We start from the raw sequence: 16,472 nt of genomic DNA on the forward strand, positions 1-16,472 counted from the left end.
GGCAAGTTCTGCATACCAGGGAAGCACTGACTATGACAACTGTCTAAGCTTTTTCAACTACCCCTGTTGCCCAGCTTCATTCCATCACTTTTGACATTAATTTTGCCCTCTATCTATGACTAAGTTAAACAACATGCATTTAATATCATTATGGAAACAAGTTATCGAAGGTTGAGTTGTAGTCGGTCACTACTGCTTTTATTATCAGAATGGTTAAGGGTCAATTCTAAAGCTTGAATATATTTTGCTCTGATAAAATAAAACAGGCATTTTAATGATCTGTTCCATTGGGTTCATCCAGTAACACATTAAAGATTGTCTGTAAAGTCAATGAGAGCCTTGGTGTGTAACTCTAAAAACATTTTTATTGACAGTTTTTACAAGCATTTGCTTTTTATTACCTTTACCAAAATAAAGCATTTAGCATACACTGCTTTCACACATTTCGGAGATAAATGAATGTATCTTGAATTCTTTCATGCCTTGATAGCTTATTTAATACAAATTTTTTCTTCATTGCCTTGATGTTAATTTTAAATACAGCTTGCTTGCCCCCCCCTTTTTTACATACATTTTTATCTTGTTACTGTATATTTCCCTTGTTAACTTATAAATGTTTAAACAACTGTGAAACTGCAGTGATATTTATTGCTAGAGATAAAGTCATTCTGTGAGGGTGAGACCCACATAGCAAGTTATACACTGACAAACTAAACCCAAAACAGCTTATGTATGCTATCAATGGAACTGTTACAGAAAATATTGGAGGAGTAACTGAACGTTCACCTCTGTTTTCTCTCTAGAGTCCATACCAAACAACAGTCTAGGTTTCAGACTTCCACACTTCTAGGTGTATTAAACATTAGTTAATTATAGACCTTCAAGATAATTTCTGAATTTCATTTAGAATTAACAGTAACTTTTTTGTAATTACAAATACGTAGAGGTATAAAGACATCTTGTACTGCATTTATCTCTAAGCTACCAAAGATGTTAAATGTATAATTTAAGATCATAAATACAATCCCATTCAATTTAATCAAATAACACAAGACTAGCTACATGTGCTCTGAGTATCATAGTTGAGAAAGAAAAATTAGGAGGCACTTAGTGTCTTTAATGGCACTCCTTTCAGCGAAGGATGGTATGCATTTGTATTACTAGCCAGGGTTGCTCTTCAAAACGGGATTTTAATATTGCATGCAAAATACATAAAACACTAAATAAAGCAACAATTCCTGTGCTGTGTTTCAAGCTTTAGCTAATGGTACATGGATCATCATGGCTTGGTTTCATTTCCCCTTCCAGCAATAAAGTGATCACAGCCTTACTCAAGTAACTGCACGTTCCCTTCTTTCCTACTGGGTGAGTGTTGTAAAATGCAGTCATGTCATCCTACAGGAGAGGAAAAAAAATGTTTCCATTAGTGTTGATTATATAAGGCAGACAAAGGTTAAGAGGAGCTAAATTACAGACAAGTTAGAAATACAAATGTGTTTTTCAGACTCTAAAGGTGTGGTATAGTTCTGCTTGATTTTCAGAAAACTTCAGAATGTACTTACCCGAACGTATGTGAAAATCAGATTAGAAAACATTGCATATATTCCTTTACCCGAGTTTTCCAGTGCTGCACAGGTGTCGTCTTAATATTTGTAAAATGCATTGGGTGAGAGAGAACAAGTGCTCTCCTAGAACGTGCAGATGGATGATTGCCATGTGGTAACTTACTGTGCTACCGTAATATGATTGTATGGGCAGGTCCTTCGGTACCACATGTAGACATATTGACTAAAGATCTATTTCCAAACAAAACAAACCCACCAAACCCAAGAAACCAAATCACAGGTAGCAAATCAACTTATTTCATTAATCAGATAAGATAACAAAGCAAGCTTCCTTCACCAAACAACTGTTTTGCTCAGTTAGTGATGCTATGACATCTGCTTGTTCTCAAATTATATATTGGCTATTATCATAAAGGTTCAAATATTTAATTCAGATAATTGGTTACTTCCCAATTACTTTATTAAATCAAGGGCAGAGACTGTATGATGTAAATATTAAACTTTGCTGTTTTAGGGAGTGTTTGAAATTACTGGAGCAAACATTTTTGACATTTATTACAACATGTTAATAAGGAAATAACAAAGTTCAAAATATTTACAAGTCAGTTTAATGGAAAAATGTAGTTCAGAAAGGTGGTGTTTTTGTTTTTGCAGAGTTTGTTAGGAAAAGTTGAGACAGAAGAACATCAGGACAATGCTAAACAGGCTACAATTAACTGCCGGGGGCAGATACCTAGGAATAAAGGAGAACCAGATTCCAAAATCATGGCCTGCTAAAACTTTAAATGCATGTTGTTGTTTGAAATTCAAGCTCCTATCTTAAATGTACTATTTACAACTCTGAATTGGGATTCCTCTTTCTAAAAGACAAAAAGTATCATTCTAACTAGGATTTAAGGTAGGATTTCTGTACTGTTTTTTTGTAGAACTGCTTCTGTTCATTCACATGTAGTATTTGCTGCTCTCACCAAACAGCAAAACAAAATCACCACAGGAAGACTTAAGAAAACATTGTTGCCTAGATAGTGTCATCAAGGAAAGCTTTTCCCTTTGTAAGAGCTGGGCTTAGGAAAAATAAAAATCCATCACTTACATGGAGGCTAGGACAGCACCAGTAAAAATAGGTCTTTGTGTGGGATTTTTCTTTCAGTTTATAGCTACAAGGCCACCTTGTCTCTGAAATCGGTAGCATATACTGTGCATACTGGCGCTTAATAGCCACTTGTGTGGATGACACACATCTAGTTCTGCTATGGCTCAATCACAGAATCATTATCCTCTGAAATGGGCAGGCCAAAAGGGTCATAACTTAAAGAAAATTGTATCCTTTTGAAAACAAGAATCTCCCACACAGTGATGTGTTGTTAGGGCTGGATATCTGGATTTCTTTCAAATCTCATTACAAAAACGTAGTGGCAAGAAAGTGAACCTTAAAACTTAAGAAAGAATACTTGAGGAGCACATCCTTCCTCATCTTACAAATGAGCTAAATACAACTACAGGAAGTGTTGTTGCATATTAGTATGGTACGCCACTATCACTAATCTAATAATGTCTATTCTATGATTATAGTGTCTATGAATTGATGCATTATTCAGAGCTAGTGTTGCTGTCTCTGAATATATCATGTGCAGTGCACTGCCAGACTGTGCCAGTAAGATCCTCCTCAGTAGCAGAAGGACTCATCCTACTGCTTTACTCGCATTTCCTACTTCAACTGCCCCAAAAACCTGGCTTTATTACAGATTTCCAGAGCTTCAAGGCACCAAAGCTGAGAATACTTAGAGGTCCTTGAAGACTAAAACCTAAAATCATATATAGTGAAGTAAATCTTAAAAGCTACTTAATCATTGTTTCATTCATTTTGTTTTTAAACCTCAGAGATTAAAAGCTTTCTAGGTCACAAACAGAACTCTAGCACACACACACACACACACACACACACACAAAAAAAACCCCTAAGAATACTTTCAGGTTTGTATTTAAAGTTCTTACAGAAAGTACTGGCCAGAGGAGTTTTTTGGTTACTAAGTTTTTCTGAATATCTTTGTGCTTAAGGTCCTAATTTCACACTTAACTTGCTGAACTTAAGTTTTTTCTTTCTTACAAATTTTCATCGTTCTCAATTCTTCTCTGCTCTAGTTCCCCCCTGCAATCAACTCTTTCTGTTTTTAATGAATATTCAAGCTACCTCAGCTTTACCCAGACACTCATTTTAGAGCCAGGTAGTATTGTGAGTGGTCTCCTTACCACACTGGTTTGAATTCACAACTCAGCAAATACAATAAATGCATGTTCTACCTCTGCTTATAGGCTCTGCACAGGCTTCTTGTTATGCAGCTCTTATGTATATTCATTTATTATTTGTGTTCTGAACTCCTATCAGTTAGCTTTTTATTCTGAACTTCACAGAATTAACAATTATAACCCACTTCAAGAAGAATGGTAAATTCTGTAAGACAGCAGTATTTTACTCACTTGTATTTCAGCTCCCTTTGGCCTGTTCTGATCTCTCTGAAAGTCATGAAATGCTTCTTTTACCACTTCATCCAAGTCCACTTTATCATGGAACCCTAGCTCAGGGTTTCTCTCCAAAATAACAGATATAACCATCAACAACTAGAACGGGGGAGAAAAAGACTGTAAGACCTTAAATTTGATTTGTTAAAATTTAGGCTACATAAAAAGCACTGTGAATAACTGCATATGCTTGATTTAAGCAGGAAGCAATTTAATAATGGCCCTGGTAATAGTGTACAGATAATAGAATTCTGACTTTGATAAAAGAATCACTGAAAAAGCAGGCTTTTATGAAAGGTTACAATTTCTGGGGACTGCCTATTTAAGGACAGTGAGCAAGTGGTTGATGACATCAGCATCTAACTTTGTTGGGAGTCAGGAAGTTATTTTCCAGTTTATTTAGTTCTCTCTATGGCTGTACAAATGCTAGTTGCTCAGCCAAAGGAAGGGGTGAAAAGGAGCAAACACTGAACCTCTGTACTATCTCAGTTTACAGAAAATAAAATAAGTAGACACAAAAAGTCCCACTTTAAGAGAATTTAGATTCCTTATATCTTAAAGGGGGCTTAAAATAGGAAGATGAACAATATAATTGACTTTTCATAGTGACTAGAAACATGTAGTAGAGTCGTCTATATTGGTCATCTTCATCTTTGATAACTCTTACCTTTTAGCAAAAATTGGGGCTGTTCCAGCAAGCAGCACAGCCATTAGTCATTAGCCAGAATTGAGATGGTTTTGAATTCCCTGAACATAAGGGGACTGGCAGTTACTTGTTTCAGTAACATAAAGGGACTTTCTAGACAGCCTCAGCAAAATGGGAAAGAAGAATCTGTCACAGGGCAAACTGATGTTTTAGAGCAGTTTTCTCCTTACACATAGAAAAGTGTTAGGAAGAGGCATGGGCTAGGGCCTTTATGGAAAGCTTTTTTGGAATTACTCTTTTTACTTGTTTTCACCTCCTGTGATCTAATTGTATTTGCACTGTCATTAATATTTGACCTACCAGCTAAAGGGCAGGAACTTGAAACACCTAAGTGTGTGTTCTGAGCAGGTTAACAGGAACCTGCTTAATCAAACAAAATCTATGGAGAAAGCACTGAAGCAAGTGTTTATATTTTAAATACTATTTCTTGAAGTATTTGAGCCTCAGTTGCTTTTTTTTTTAAGCTGTAACAAAAGTCATACTTATAAAATTTCCCTCATTGTAGGCCACAGACCTCCACAATAATTTGTCTGTATTCCGGCTGGTCAATGCTTTGCAGCATATCTTCAACTAGAAGGGAAAAATTCATTTCATACATCGTCATATCCGATAAGGTCGGTTGCTGGAAAACAAATAATAATCTTACTGAAAAACAATTTGCGTTACATCAGAAGCACACTCAGACAGAGCCTATTTACTTGCTGAATAAATAATATACAACTAAGAAATACGACCGCTGTAGGATCAAAAAGGAAGCAGATTTCAGAGTCCACGATAGCACAGCTCTGAACTCCATGACTTGGAGAGGGCCTTCTGGTCTTATACTCTTACAACTGTGTTTTGATAGGAGTAAGTGACCTCCATTCTATTATAACTATTTAACACAGAACTGAACAGAAAACTTGAAAATAATTTTTTTTTAAGTATCAGAAAAGGAACCAATTAAGCTGAAGTAATGTATTAGGGCATATAATGGATATTAACGGAAAAATAATTTACCATAAATAAGGCAGAGCAGAAATAACTGTGTATCTCTGCATGTTTTACCTGTGGTAAAAATTTTCCTGCAACTATTAAACCATTCGGGGTCCTTTCCAAGATCTGCCACACCCTGTCGTAGAATCCAGCAGGAGTTCGATTGAGAGAACCATCTATCTGACGCCTGTTAAGCCAGTTTCTGCGGACAAAGAAAATTGTGAGCTTGAAGAAAAAACAGGCTGTTCCAGATACAGAACCAAGCAGTGTTCTGTGGTGCAAGCCAGCAGGGTAAGCAGTGATGGCAAGTACCTATCGATGATGCATCTGCAGTATATGTTTTGCTTCCTAATAAGTTAGGCTCCAAAGAGAACAAAATCAAGATGCTCGGGCTGTAGAGGTTAGAATGTTATTCCTGTATGCGTTTGTGCCTTATGTAACTGCAGTAAAAGAATTAACTATGAAATCTATTCAGTGCGGTACAATAGCAGTAACAGGTTGAATTCATGTCTAGTTGATGAAGTCACCATAAACTAATGCATGTATAAAACGGAAGTCGCTTGCATATTTAGTAACACAGTTTGGTACCTATGACAGCAAAATTTGTACACACTGCAAAAAAACAATTAGTATTCACTATAATATTAAGATTTATTTTATCATACTACAGTATTCAAAATGATTATATAAATATAACTCAGTGAAATTCTGCGTCTACAAAATACAAAATCTGTAGTGGATTAGAAACACCTACTGTTCAATTTAAATACCAGGTTAGAAAAAAGCATTTTAACAGGATTGACATTAAGTAGTCTTTTTTTTTGAGGGGTGCAGGAATAAAAATGACCTGTAAATTTAGGAAATTCTATATAAAGTGTTTTTTCTAAACTGAAGCTTTGAAAAAACTGATGGAGAGAGAGTGTGTGTGTGCGTGTGCGCTTTATTCTCAATATTACCTTCCTTTTCTGCAGAACTTTTGCCAACCTTGCTCAAATGAAATTTAGCACTAGTATTTTTGTTGTTTATTTATCATCTGTTTGTATGTACTGCTCCGTGATCTTGACGTTTTCAAAATAAAATTACTTGTTTGTTGATTTATGCAGATGCCAGTAGGCCAGATGGAATAACAAAAGGACCTGACAATGAATACCCTTTCTCTTAAAGGGTGGAGAAACGGTGAATAAACACCCGCTGAGATCTGAGGCACAGGGGACCAGAAAGGAGAAATCCAACTCAGACCATTCCTCAAAACAATGTGCATTTAGTTGCTGGAAGTTGAGTTTTATCATATGCTTTCCCAACTACACTAGAAGATCAAGCAAAGACTGTTTTAAAAAAACCTGAGAGTATCAGTAAGTGGTGCATCCTCTGAACAGGTCTGAGCTCTAGATAATTGGATATGCCTTATGAGAACCAAAAAAAAAAAAAAGCTTTAAGTGAAAATTTTAAAGCGCTTTTGATACAATAGTTGTCACTGACTTATTACTGACCTCTAATTACTTTAAAATGCTGCATAGTGGCTTGATCTTTGCGGTGATTTTCTGTGTAACTTTTGGATTAACATGACAAATTAAGGAAGAGTATCTCATAAATAACTTCATAGTGAAACAATTAACTGCCCACTAATCTCTACACAGGTCTGTCCTTAGACAGATCCTAGGGCAAGGAAACATTCATAAAAATAGAAAAACAAGAAATCATGATAGAAATAAAAATTTGTTTTCTTAATACATAAAAGAAGTGCTTGAAAATGTCAGATATAGTCTGACCTATCTAAATTACTATGGTAAGGTAGACAGTCCTGTACACTGTTTGAGAAAAACTGAGTATTATAAGTGTTCAGAGCATTAAAAGAACAATGCTCCGTTTCAAGAAGGCTGCTTGCAAACTTGTGACCTATACAGATAAGTCAAAAAGACTATCTGTGGAAGTCTGCACTCCACAGGATATATACAGTAGCATATCCTGGAGCTCTGTGTAAGAGGTAGGAAAAGTGCAAAAATCTTACTCTGGATGAAGACTTGGAGGGAGGGTTATTTCTGGGGAGACTAGAAGGAAGGCGCATATACCACTGCCCCTTCATGCATAACAAATTAGTTAGCAGTGATATATGGGATCACAGTAGTTGAGAATTTTCTAGAAATCCCAACAGAAGTAAACTGTTACAGAAGGATAATGGAGGAAAACAGTGTTCCGTATTCCTATCACAAAGAGAACTTCCAAAAATAAGTCATGAGTGGGTAAGGAAAAATGAGCTAGCAATACTGTACAATAAGAGGAAGTTAAAGCATAAGCAATTTTGAAGGATATGCTGTCTAGCTTTCATACTCATACCCCCCAAAAGAATATTCATCCTCAGCAAGTCAACCAGAGCACTCCGTGCTGACCCAGCTAACATATACATCAAAGGAATCAGAAGCAGAATGGATTGTGACAACAGAGGTAAGATCCCTAATGAAGGGTAGTACTTGAATTGTATACTGTGATTGACCATAATGTTTCCTAAATAGCATAATATTTAATGAAAAATGCTGCAAAGAGAAGCCAAAGTTGTTCTGCTAAAGATTTTAAAGGAAGAATATCAACATCAACACGAGTAGAAACAGTAACTAAACAGTGAGCATCACTAACCACAGTGAAGACACTTTGAAAAGCCTGGGGAAAATGCTCATAGAGTATATAGTGAATTGGATCTAGAGATTCTACATCATACCAACTGGGTAAGAAGCAGCAGACACCAAGTTAAACAGCTTGTTTCTCTGTCATTACAGAATGAAAAAAAATTAAAACAAGTGGTTTTAATTGAAGGTACATAAGCAGTATGAAATGTGGTATGTCTCCTCTCTGTTGAGGAACAAGGTTTTAGATGCCATCATCTATTCACTCAAGAAGCACCACAGAAATTATCAGCAGTACCGGTACCAAAGCTTAATCTAACTAGAAGTAAAATTTATAGGAGAACTTTTGAGTTTAATTTCATTAATACAGCTAGTATGGTAAGTGGAGATACTGTAACTTTAACTTTTGTCTTTCACATTTATACACCACAATGAATGCTCTTTTTGGCAGCTTTTTGACACTGTTACAGCTTGGAGAAAAGATTACAAGTTTCAGCTAGCTTAGCTATGTCTCGAGTACCCTGGAAAAAGTCTGTATTTAAATCATATGATAAGCTAGAAGAAAGAGGGCACTGAACAGCAGACAAACTGTTCTTACTGGTACAAGTTACTTAAGTGGATAGTGTTGAGTAATTTTTGGCTCATTTTCCCACATCAAGGAACATGATGCTTCACATTACTGTCAAAGTATACAGATTACTACTATAAAGGTAGTGTAGGTAAGATAAAGGTGAAAAAGTAAGCTGCAATGTAAAAAAACAATTGTAAAATCTGGACACAGCTGAAAGTACTAGTACCTCTCTACTACCTCTCCTTAAATAAGAGAATTATTATTGATATTACTGATATTATTGATATAGATATAATAGATATTATTAGTGATACTACTCATCACAGATACCTAGTGATTTAAGATGTATACAAAGTATTTTAGAAATGCAAATTACATGAACAGTCTATTATGAATGACAACAGGTACCACAAACCCACTCGTCTCATTACCTCCCCTGCTGCTGTGGTTGAAGAATATCCAGCAGAAGCTGCTTGACTTCACTGGGGGACATCTGGTATAAATCCTTGGCTGGCATATCCCCAGCACGGATTTTTAATTCATACTTCATAGCATGGATAATCCATCTGAAGTAAAAGGAGGAAAACACTCATTAGCTAAAAACAGTCTCCTAAGATGAAAAAAACGGCCTAGTAAAATACCTCTTGAGAATTCCAGATGATCCTGCTTGTGTATTATCTGGCTGTCAGGAGATGGATGAAGTATCAAACAAATACTCTATTGTTCTTACTGTGTTATGGAATATACTCAGATTTAGCATTTGTTTGCATTATAATATAAACTGAAATTAATACTGTGTAGTTTTTAAGAAAGGGGTTGCAAAGCATGCTGTTCAAAGGGAAGATATATTTGAGCACATATTCCCCTACATCTCGCACATTCATTACGACAAACATTCACCTGCCTTTTGATGTTAAAATTCCTACTCAAAATTATGCTGATAGTATATGCATTTTGCTGATGAGTTTAAAAACTACAAAAATTAGATGATTTTACATTTTAAAAGACTTTAGGGTTTATTTATAGTTTTAGCCTTTGAAATTCCATTTTGCAGTTTATCACATTTTTCTTTCATTTGCTATTCCATTTTGAAAGGATTTGATTAAAAAATTATGGAAACAGTGAAGTTCTCTACAGTATTCAGCCTTAGGTATTAGAGAGGCAGAACGTTGCAAATTATTGAAGGGAAACTTCTGTACATAATATAGAAACAGTGAGGGCTGCAGCCTCTAATATAATATCAAAGATGAAATAATACATCTAAAGAAGCATGATAACTGAACATGTAGCTCATTCCTTTACCATCTCTATTGCCTCAGTCCAAGTAGGTATTACTGTCAAAAGGGAAAAAAACTAACTTGCATCTTTAAACTGTCCATTATACTACACTTGATCACATCATTTGGCATATGTCAAAAAGCCTTATTCCATTTATGAGAGAGAAGATGCAAGTCATGGAAAAACATTTATACAGTATTCCTAAGAGATTCACCTCATCACTAGTATAGCCAGATTCCACAGGTATTTGATTATTTAGCCTACAAGGTAAAGATTTTTTTGTTTGTGTAAGTCAAATCATAGTTTTTATTTCTGAAGGATTCTTGTAACTTCACAGACTTCTGAGATGTCAGGCAGACTGGTCCAACATTGCTGTACACTTGAGACTTCTAGGACCATTCAACAAACGATGCAAGATATAGGAGACTATTAGGCAACACGGGAATACTACATTATGTAAAGTATATTACCTTTTATTCATTTTACTGTGTGAACAAGGGCCTTATCGTTTTACCAAGATTAACAAACAAAATACTGGTTTAGGAATAAGTTCATTTTTCTTTGATGACTCAACTGCATCTGTGTGCAAGTTATTCACTAGTATTTTCTGTTTGCAGTGGCTTATGAGATAGTCTAGCAAAATGAAAAGTGGACCTCCTACTGAACTCTGACAGATGAGAGAGGTAGGCAGAAGCCACTTGATTGGAGGCTTTTACAGTAATAGGTCTGTCAGGAACTTGATCTATTTCAACATGAAAGCCTGAAAACAAATCAGTAACAAGACACTAAATCAAATCATCATCAAATTGGAATTCTGTTTCTGTGAGGTTAATTTTGCTCACTGGAATGGGTGATAACACTGAAATAAAGTAAACAGTGTCTACAATTAACCTTGGAAGAATAAAAGAAAAACTGGCAAAAAAATATATTTAAAGAGAATCAGGAAGGGGAGGGGGAAGGAGTAATGTGGATCTGTAGAGGACACAGAAAGAATATTTAAATGGTAAAGGATAGATATAGCTGCAGTTTGTATGTAGTACATAGAGGTGATGCAAGATGGTTTTGTTACCATTTTTAGAATGATTCAAACATATTGCTAAAGTGCAAGCATCAATATTATGTGCTAGGGAAAAGACTGTTGATATCTATCTCCAGTGCTGAAATGCTGCATTTTCCCTATCAAAAAACGTTCAAGATGGAACACTTTAAAGTTCAGTTTGGGTCTAGAGCATTTTCCATTCTGGGTATGAAGACCTGTATCTGAAAATCTGTAATCAAAGGTTAAGAACTAATTATAAAGCATGCTGGCTGCAATTCTATAAAGTTCACTCAGTAGCAACTCACCTCTTCAAAGAGGTGTTTATTCAAACACGTCTCTTTCTAAATGTGACAGAATGATTACTGTAGATAGCAGCATAGATGCAGATATCATGGACTATGATAACATTCAAACACAGATTATTTGCAGGTTGCAGGTGTTGTGTATGTCCATAATATTGTGTAGGGAAACTATTCAGTTTTGTTTGTTTTAAGAGCAAAAAGACATTTTTAGTAAGATCAACTTACAGGACACATCAGGTCTTATTTACCATGGCATATAAGTATTTTTGTGTAGAGAACTGCTCTTGAATAATGTTCTCGCCAGATACCAGCTATTCAGATTCATTAAATATCAGAAGTATACCTTGGTGCCTCAAAGTATTTTTCGGAAAATTGTAATGGCACATAGATTTGAACTGCAGAAAGCTTTTGTTAGCCAAAATGCCCATTACAGACAACACTGCAAAAGAACAAGCTAATGGCAAGGCAGGCTATTGTACTGAAACACTGAAAACAAATAGTTTAAGTACCTTGAAACCCTGCTTTCAAGAGATTTGTTGCTTGTAGTTGATGGACTTTTAAAATTGAATTAGACAATGCAACATCATGAGCTTACCGTTGTTAGAAACTAGAGAACAGAACTAGTAGTGTATCTTGACTTGGAGGAGGATTGTGTGATTTCAAAAGGAAATCAAATTCATGCTGCCTCTTTCCTAGATTATCACATTTATGCAGTCTCTCTTGTTTACCTATTTGCCCAAAAACTACATTACATAGATGTCTGCTCAAAGGAGCAAAGAGTTTTTAAAGGTTCAACCCAAGAGCCTTAATCCCAGGCTGCATTTTTCCCTCCTTCTTCCCCAAGTCCTGAGAGTCTCTAACAGTAAGAGCTCTGGCTGTTCTCTACCTCTTGTTTCATCCCTGCATGCCTGTACAGTACATCCCCAGCCTCCAGCCATGTCCCTCTAACCTGCCTGCTAGGTGGGCAGGCTGCAGCACACCCTGCCCACATCTACACTACCTATGGGGCAGCATAAAGAAGAAAGAACCAGTGTTTGAGTTGGTGTGATCCATTATGGTTCTAGGACTGTATGTCCACACCACATTTACCAGTAATGAAATTCCTGCTGGTTACCAGCCCTAGGCACGCACTGCACATCTGTACTTAGTAAGTGATGAAAAGTAGATTTTTGTAGAGATTGCCTTGCTGCACATACACAGAGAGCAAACTGCATCCACTGTGCAAATGGGAAACTGTAGGTGGCACCCCAACATACAGCATATCTACTGCTGGAAGGGAACCTCTCAGCACCAGGAGCAACGTGCGTGCATGAGTGCACACTTCATTGCTGCAGGTATGGGTCTGAGGCCAACTTTCATCTAAAATAGAACTCCTCCAACTCATTACATCACTGATAGAGACTTACTCATTGTGGCTTTTGTGGAGCTACAAGTTCTCCGATGAGCTGGCTGGTTGCTGCCTCCTTGGCCGCTAGGTGAGCCAGGCAGAACATTCTGCCTCGTGGCTGCTGGCAGGACAAGGCGATCGGGGGGGCTGCACGCTTGCACTAGCCCATGTGCTGTACAAAATGTATCTGTGAGACCCCACTACAGTGTTTCTGGTTTTGAGGCACTAACGTGATAGGGAGTGAACTTTGAAAAAAGTACTACAGTTTACAGTGTTTGCTGTAAGGAAGCTTCGGGTATTGTTAGACTGCCATTCCTGCACTTTACACTGTTGATTGAGGTTAGTTGTGTACCCAGTTTTGGCACAATAATTTTAAGCCTGCTTACTAAAAATACAAAATTGAAGTAGACAAATTTTGTTGAATCATCTTATATAAACCATTACTGCAATGGAGCAGCAATCTCAGTTGATGCATGTAAGTTCTGTTGCAGTACAAGTAATAAGAACAACAATAGATCCTTTACTGACCCGACCCGTATCTTCAGCATGCCACTGAAGAGTTCAGGTGAATTTGAGATGATCCAGCCAATGTGTATCACAAGTTCCTGCTGAACTACAGCTTCTCTTTCATCTTGTAAATTACACTTTTCATAGATGATGTTCTTAATCACTCCTGGGGATAAGGGATTGGAAATAACTTCTTCCTCTTGGCCAAAAGCTCCAAGCGTCACCTGCAGTATTTTGGAAACAATTCAGAAGATTTGGACAGGAACAAAAGCACACTAGAAATAATGCAGAAATTATACTTAATGAACTCTGCTCTTGCTAAAATTTCACAATGCAAAATTAATCTGCTTTCAGTGACTGATGATTGTTAATACTGTTAGTTGGATGCTATTAAAACAAAGTTCACTAAAGATAACAGTAATTTTGGAAAAATATATTCCAAATAAGAATAACTGTACAAGATTACTGCTTGGATTTTAAAACAGGCTGTATCATCATGAGTGTACACCAGTTTTAGATATTCTCTCATTTCTGACATTTCAGCTATGCAGCTCATTTAAAATTCAGAATTAAGTTCATATTTTTGTTTTCTTATTTCTAATAGCATCCCAGAAGTTATAACCCTCATTTTAAAAACATGGAATGGATTTCTGATACTGGGTTGGTTAAGTACAAAAAAAAAAGATTCTAATCTGTTTTTAATCTACTGTCAGTGAAACAGCAACATGAATTCTTCCCATCTAATAATATCTTATAGAGATAAAAAGGAATTGATGAAAGCAAGTTAGATTAAAAACTTGAAAATAAGCACCAACAGTTATGCTGCATGCACATGCAGCTTCCTCTATAGCTATGCAGCACCAGAAGCATGCACCCAGAGCTCAGTCTGGAGTAAGGTAAGAACAGATCTGTCATAATAGCATTGCATATAGATAAACAGACACATATACATGCTTTACTATAAAAACACATAATATTCAACTACTGTTGCTTGGAAACAGCTCTTTATGAAATTAAAATAAAAAAATTAATAAAAAAAGTCCTGCTTAGGAAAGAAAGAAACACTGATAATTAAACTTTGGGGCAGAAAACTAGAATTTTGAAGGACTTTTTGTTTAACTGGTTATTCCTTGTGAAAAATCACCTGGCACCCATCTGTCTTATTATGCTCAATTACAGAAAGAGTGGCTGTATCTTCATTAACTGATCCTTAAAAGATAAACTTTACTACTTGAATCCATCTCCCTTCTTGAAAGAAAGGGGAATAAAAGTCTAAGGAGTTATGTAAAATGTGCTTTTTCCCCTTCTCACCCAGATTGTTCACCGAACTGTCTGCTTAATATTGCTCTATGTCATTAAAGTAAATTAATTAGCCCTCAGCATATGTAAGTACTACTTATAGTATCTTTATTTCCTCTGGATTTTTCTTCCTCAGTAAGGATTTTTAAGTTATTCCGTACTTCTAAAAAAAAGCATCATAAAGGTCTTCAAAATGAAAAAGCCCATTAATTTATTTTCTCTATTATCATTCCTTAATACATTTCTGAAAAGTAAATACTTACCTGCTTGCCCTGAACTAAAACATTAGTAATAGATGGTGCAAGGCTGTCCACTAGTTTACCTAAAAGACTTGCTGCGAAGCGCACAACAGACCTGAGGGCAGAAAACAGAGCAGTCCCACTACATATCAAAAGTTAGTTTAATGAATTCATATATAATTTTGAACCACACTGAGAGATCCCCAAATTAACTTGATAAATGCATACATTATTTATAATGTGGACTTCAGATCCGATTTTATATAGTATTCTCTGGATTTTCATTAGTCTCTAGTCCAAATATAGATTAATAGATTAAAAATAAATTTAGTTAGAAGTCATTAAACTACAAACTTCATAAAAAAGCTTCTTGTTCTCTTCTCTGGCATCGTCTTGAGAACAGACAAGTCAAAGATGTCAGCTGTTGTTTTGTGACATTTCATCATTTTGCCAGATACCCTTGGTACTTTTTAAGACAATTAAAAAAAAAAAGAGCTAGAAAGATTAAAAAAAAAAAAGTAACACTAAGGCTTTGTTTTGTTTTTTCCACATCAAGGCAATAATTCACATGTATAGGATGAAAAGAGGAGAATCATGTAAACTGCTAGTTTTAAAACTAGCTGTAACTTTCAGAAACAGCTGGATAGATGAAGAAATGGTAATGTTTAAAAAAATTATTTTTAATAATATTTTCCTGACAAAATAGAAACTCAGTAGACCTGTATTGAGGCTTTTCTAGCATGGGCTTTGTAGCTGCAAAAAATCATGTATCAACAGAGCTAATGAACAAGTTGTAATATTTTATAATGTTAGTAAATACATCAACCAATTGATGTTGATTCCTGTGAAAGCTGCTGTGCACTTTTTAAGATCAAGAGCAAAGCATTTCAAAAATGCATTAGCTGATACCATCATAATGCAAGTAAGCCAGAAAAAATCTCATGGAGCTCCATTTCAGACCTCTGGGCACTTTACCTGTTTCCCATGTACCAGTATAGTAGTAATATGTGAGGTTATAGAAGAAGAAAATTTCTGTACAAATGCAGCACTGTAGCGCAACACCAACCTACGTGTGTCACATGGCAATTGGGGAAGAGAAATGAAAAACAGTTTACATATTTTGTTTCTAAAAATGCTCTTGGTTTTTATTTATTAAAACTGGCAGCAAGGAAAGCATCTACTGCATTGACAAAGGTCCACTTAACTGTATGAACAGACTAAAATGAAAAACAGTTTGTAAATTTACGGACTCATCTGTTAGTAGTGCTTAAAGAGCAAGAGAACAGATTTCAGGACAGGCTCACATCATTTCTTTGATAATAAATGAAATTTCTACTGAGCGTCAGGGCAAAGAGATTAATAAACAATATGTAAATACCAGCCCACTTGCTGAAGTCTTTTGAAGTTATTTTGACAAAGTCAGGGTCAAACCAAATTATTTCAGGGTAATAAGCAAATAATTGCAT

The 16,472-nt window shown here is 35.9% G+C and overlaps 1 protein-coding gene across 11 annotated transcripts in view; it reads right to left on the minus strand.

The window, feature by feature from the left end:
• Positions 1-345: 345 nt before the first annotated feature.
• The window catches only part of PHKB (phosphorylase kinase regulatory subunit beta), a 100,452-nt gene continuing 84,325 nt past the window's right edge, over positions 346-16,472 (minus strand). For 10 of the 11 annotated variants that reach the window (XM_026059982.1, XM_026060015.1, XM_026060028.1 and 7 more), the window contains 7 exons: positions 15,031-15,121; positions 13,490-13,692; positions 9,387-9,521; positions 5,839-5,968; positions 5,306-5,413; positions 4,044-4,184; positions 346-1,395 (listed from right to left, as the gene is read on the minus strand). In XM_026059982.1, the coding sequence (XP_025915767.1) occupies positions 1,258-1,395; positions 4,044-4,184; positions 5,306-5,413; positions 5,839-5,968; positions 9,387-9,521; positions 13,490-13,692; positions 15,031-15,121 (946 nt within the window). In that variant the 3' untranslated portion in view covers positions 346-1,257. Of the gene's footprint in view, positions 1,396-4,043; positions 4,185-5,305; positions 5,414-5,838; positions 5,969-9,386; positions 9,522-13,489; positions 13,693-15,030; positions 15,122-15,981; positions 16,073-16,472 lie in introns of all 11 variants that reach the window. The other variant, XM_026060065.1, reaches the window with a different exon arrangement.

Source organism: Apteryx rowi, unplaced genomic scaffold, assembly GCF_003343035.1.
Source record: "Apteryx rowi isolate R43461 unplaced genomic scaffold, aptRow1 scaffold_1, whole genome shotgun sequence".
Classification (NCBI taxonomy): domain Eukaryota; kingdom Metazoa; phylum Chordata; class Aves; order Apterygiformes; family Apterygidae; genus Apteryx; species Apteryx rowi.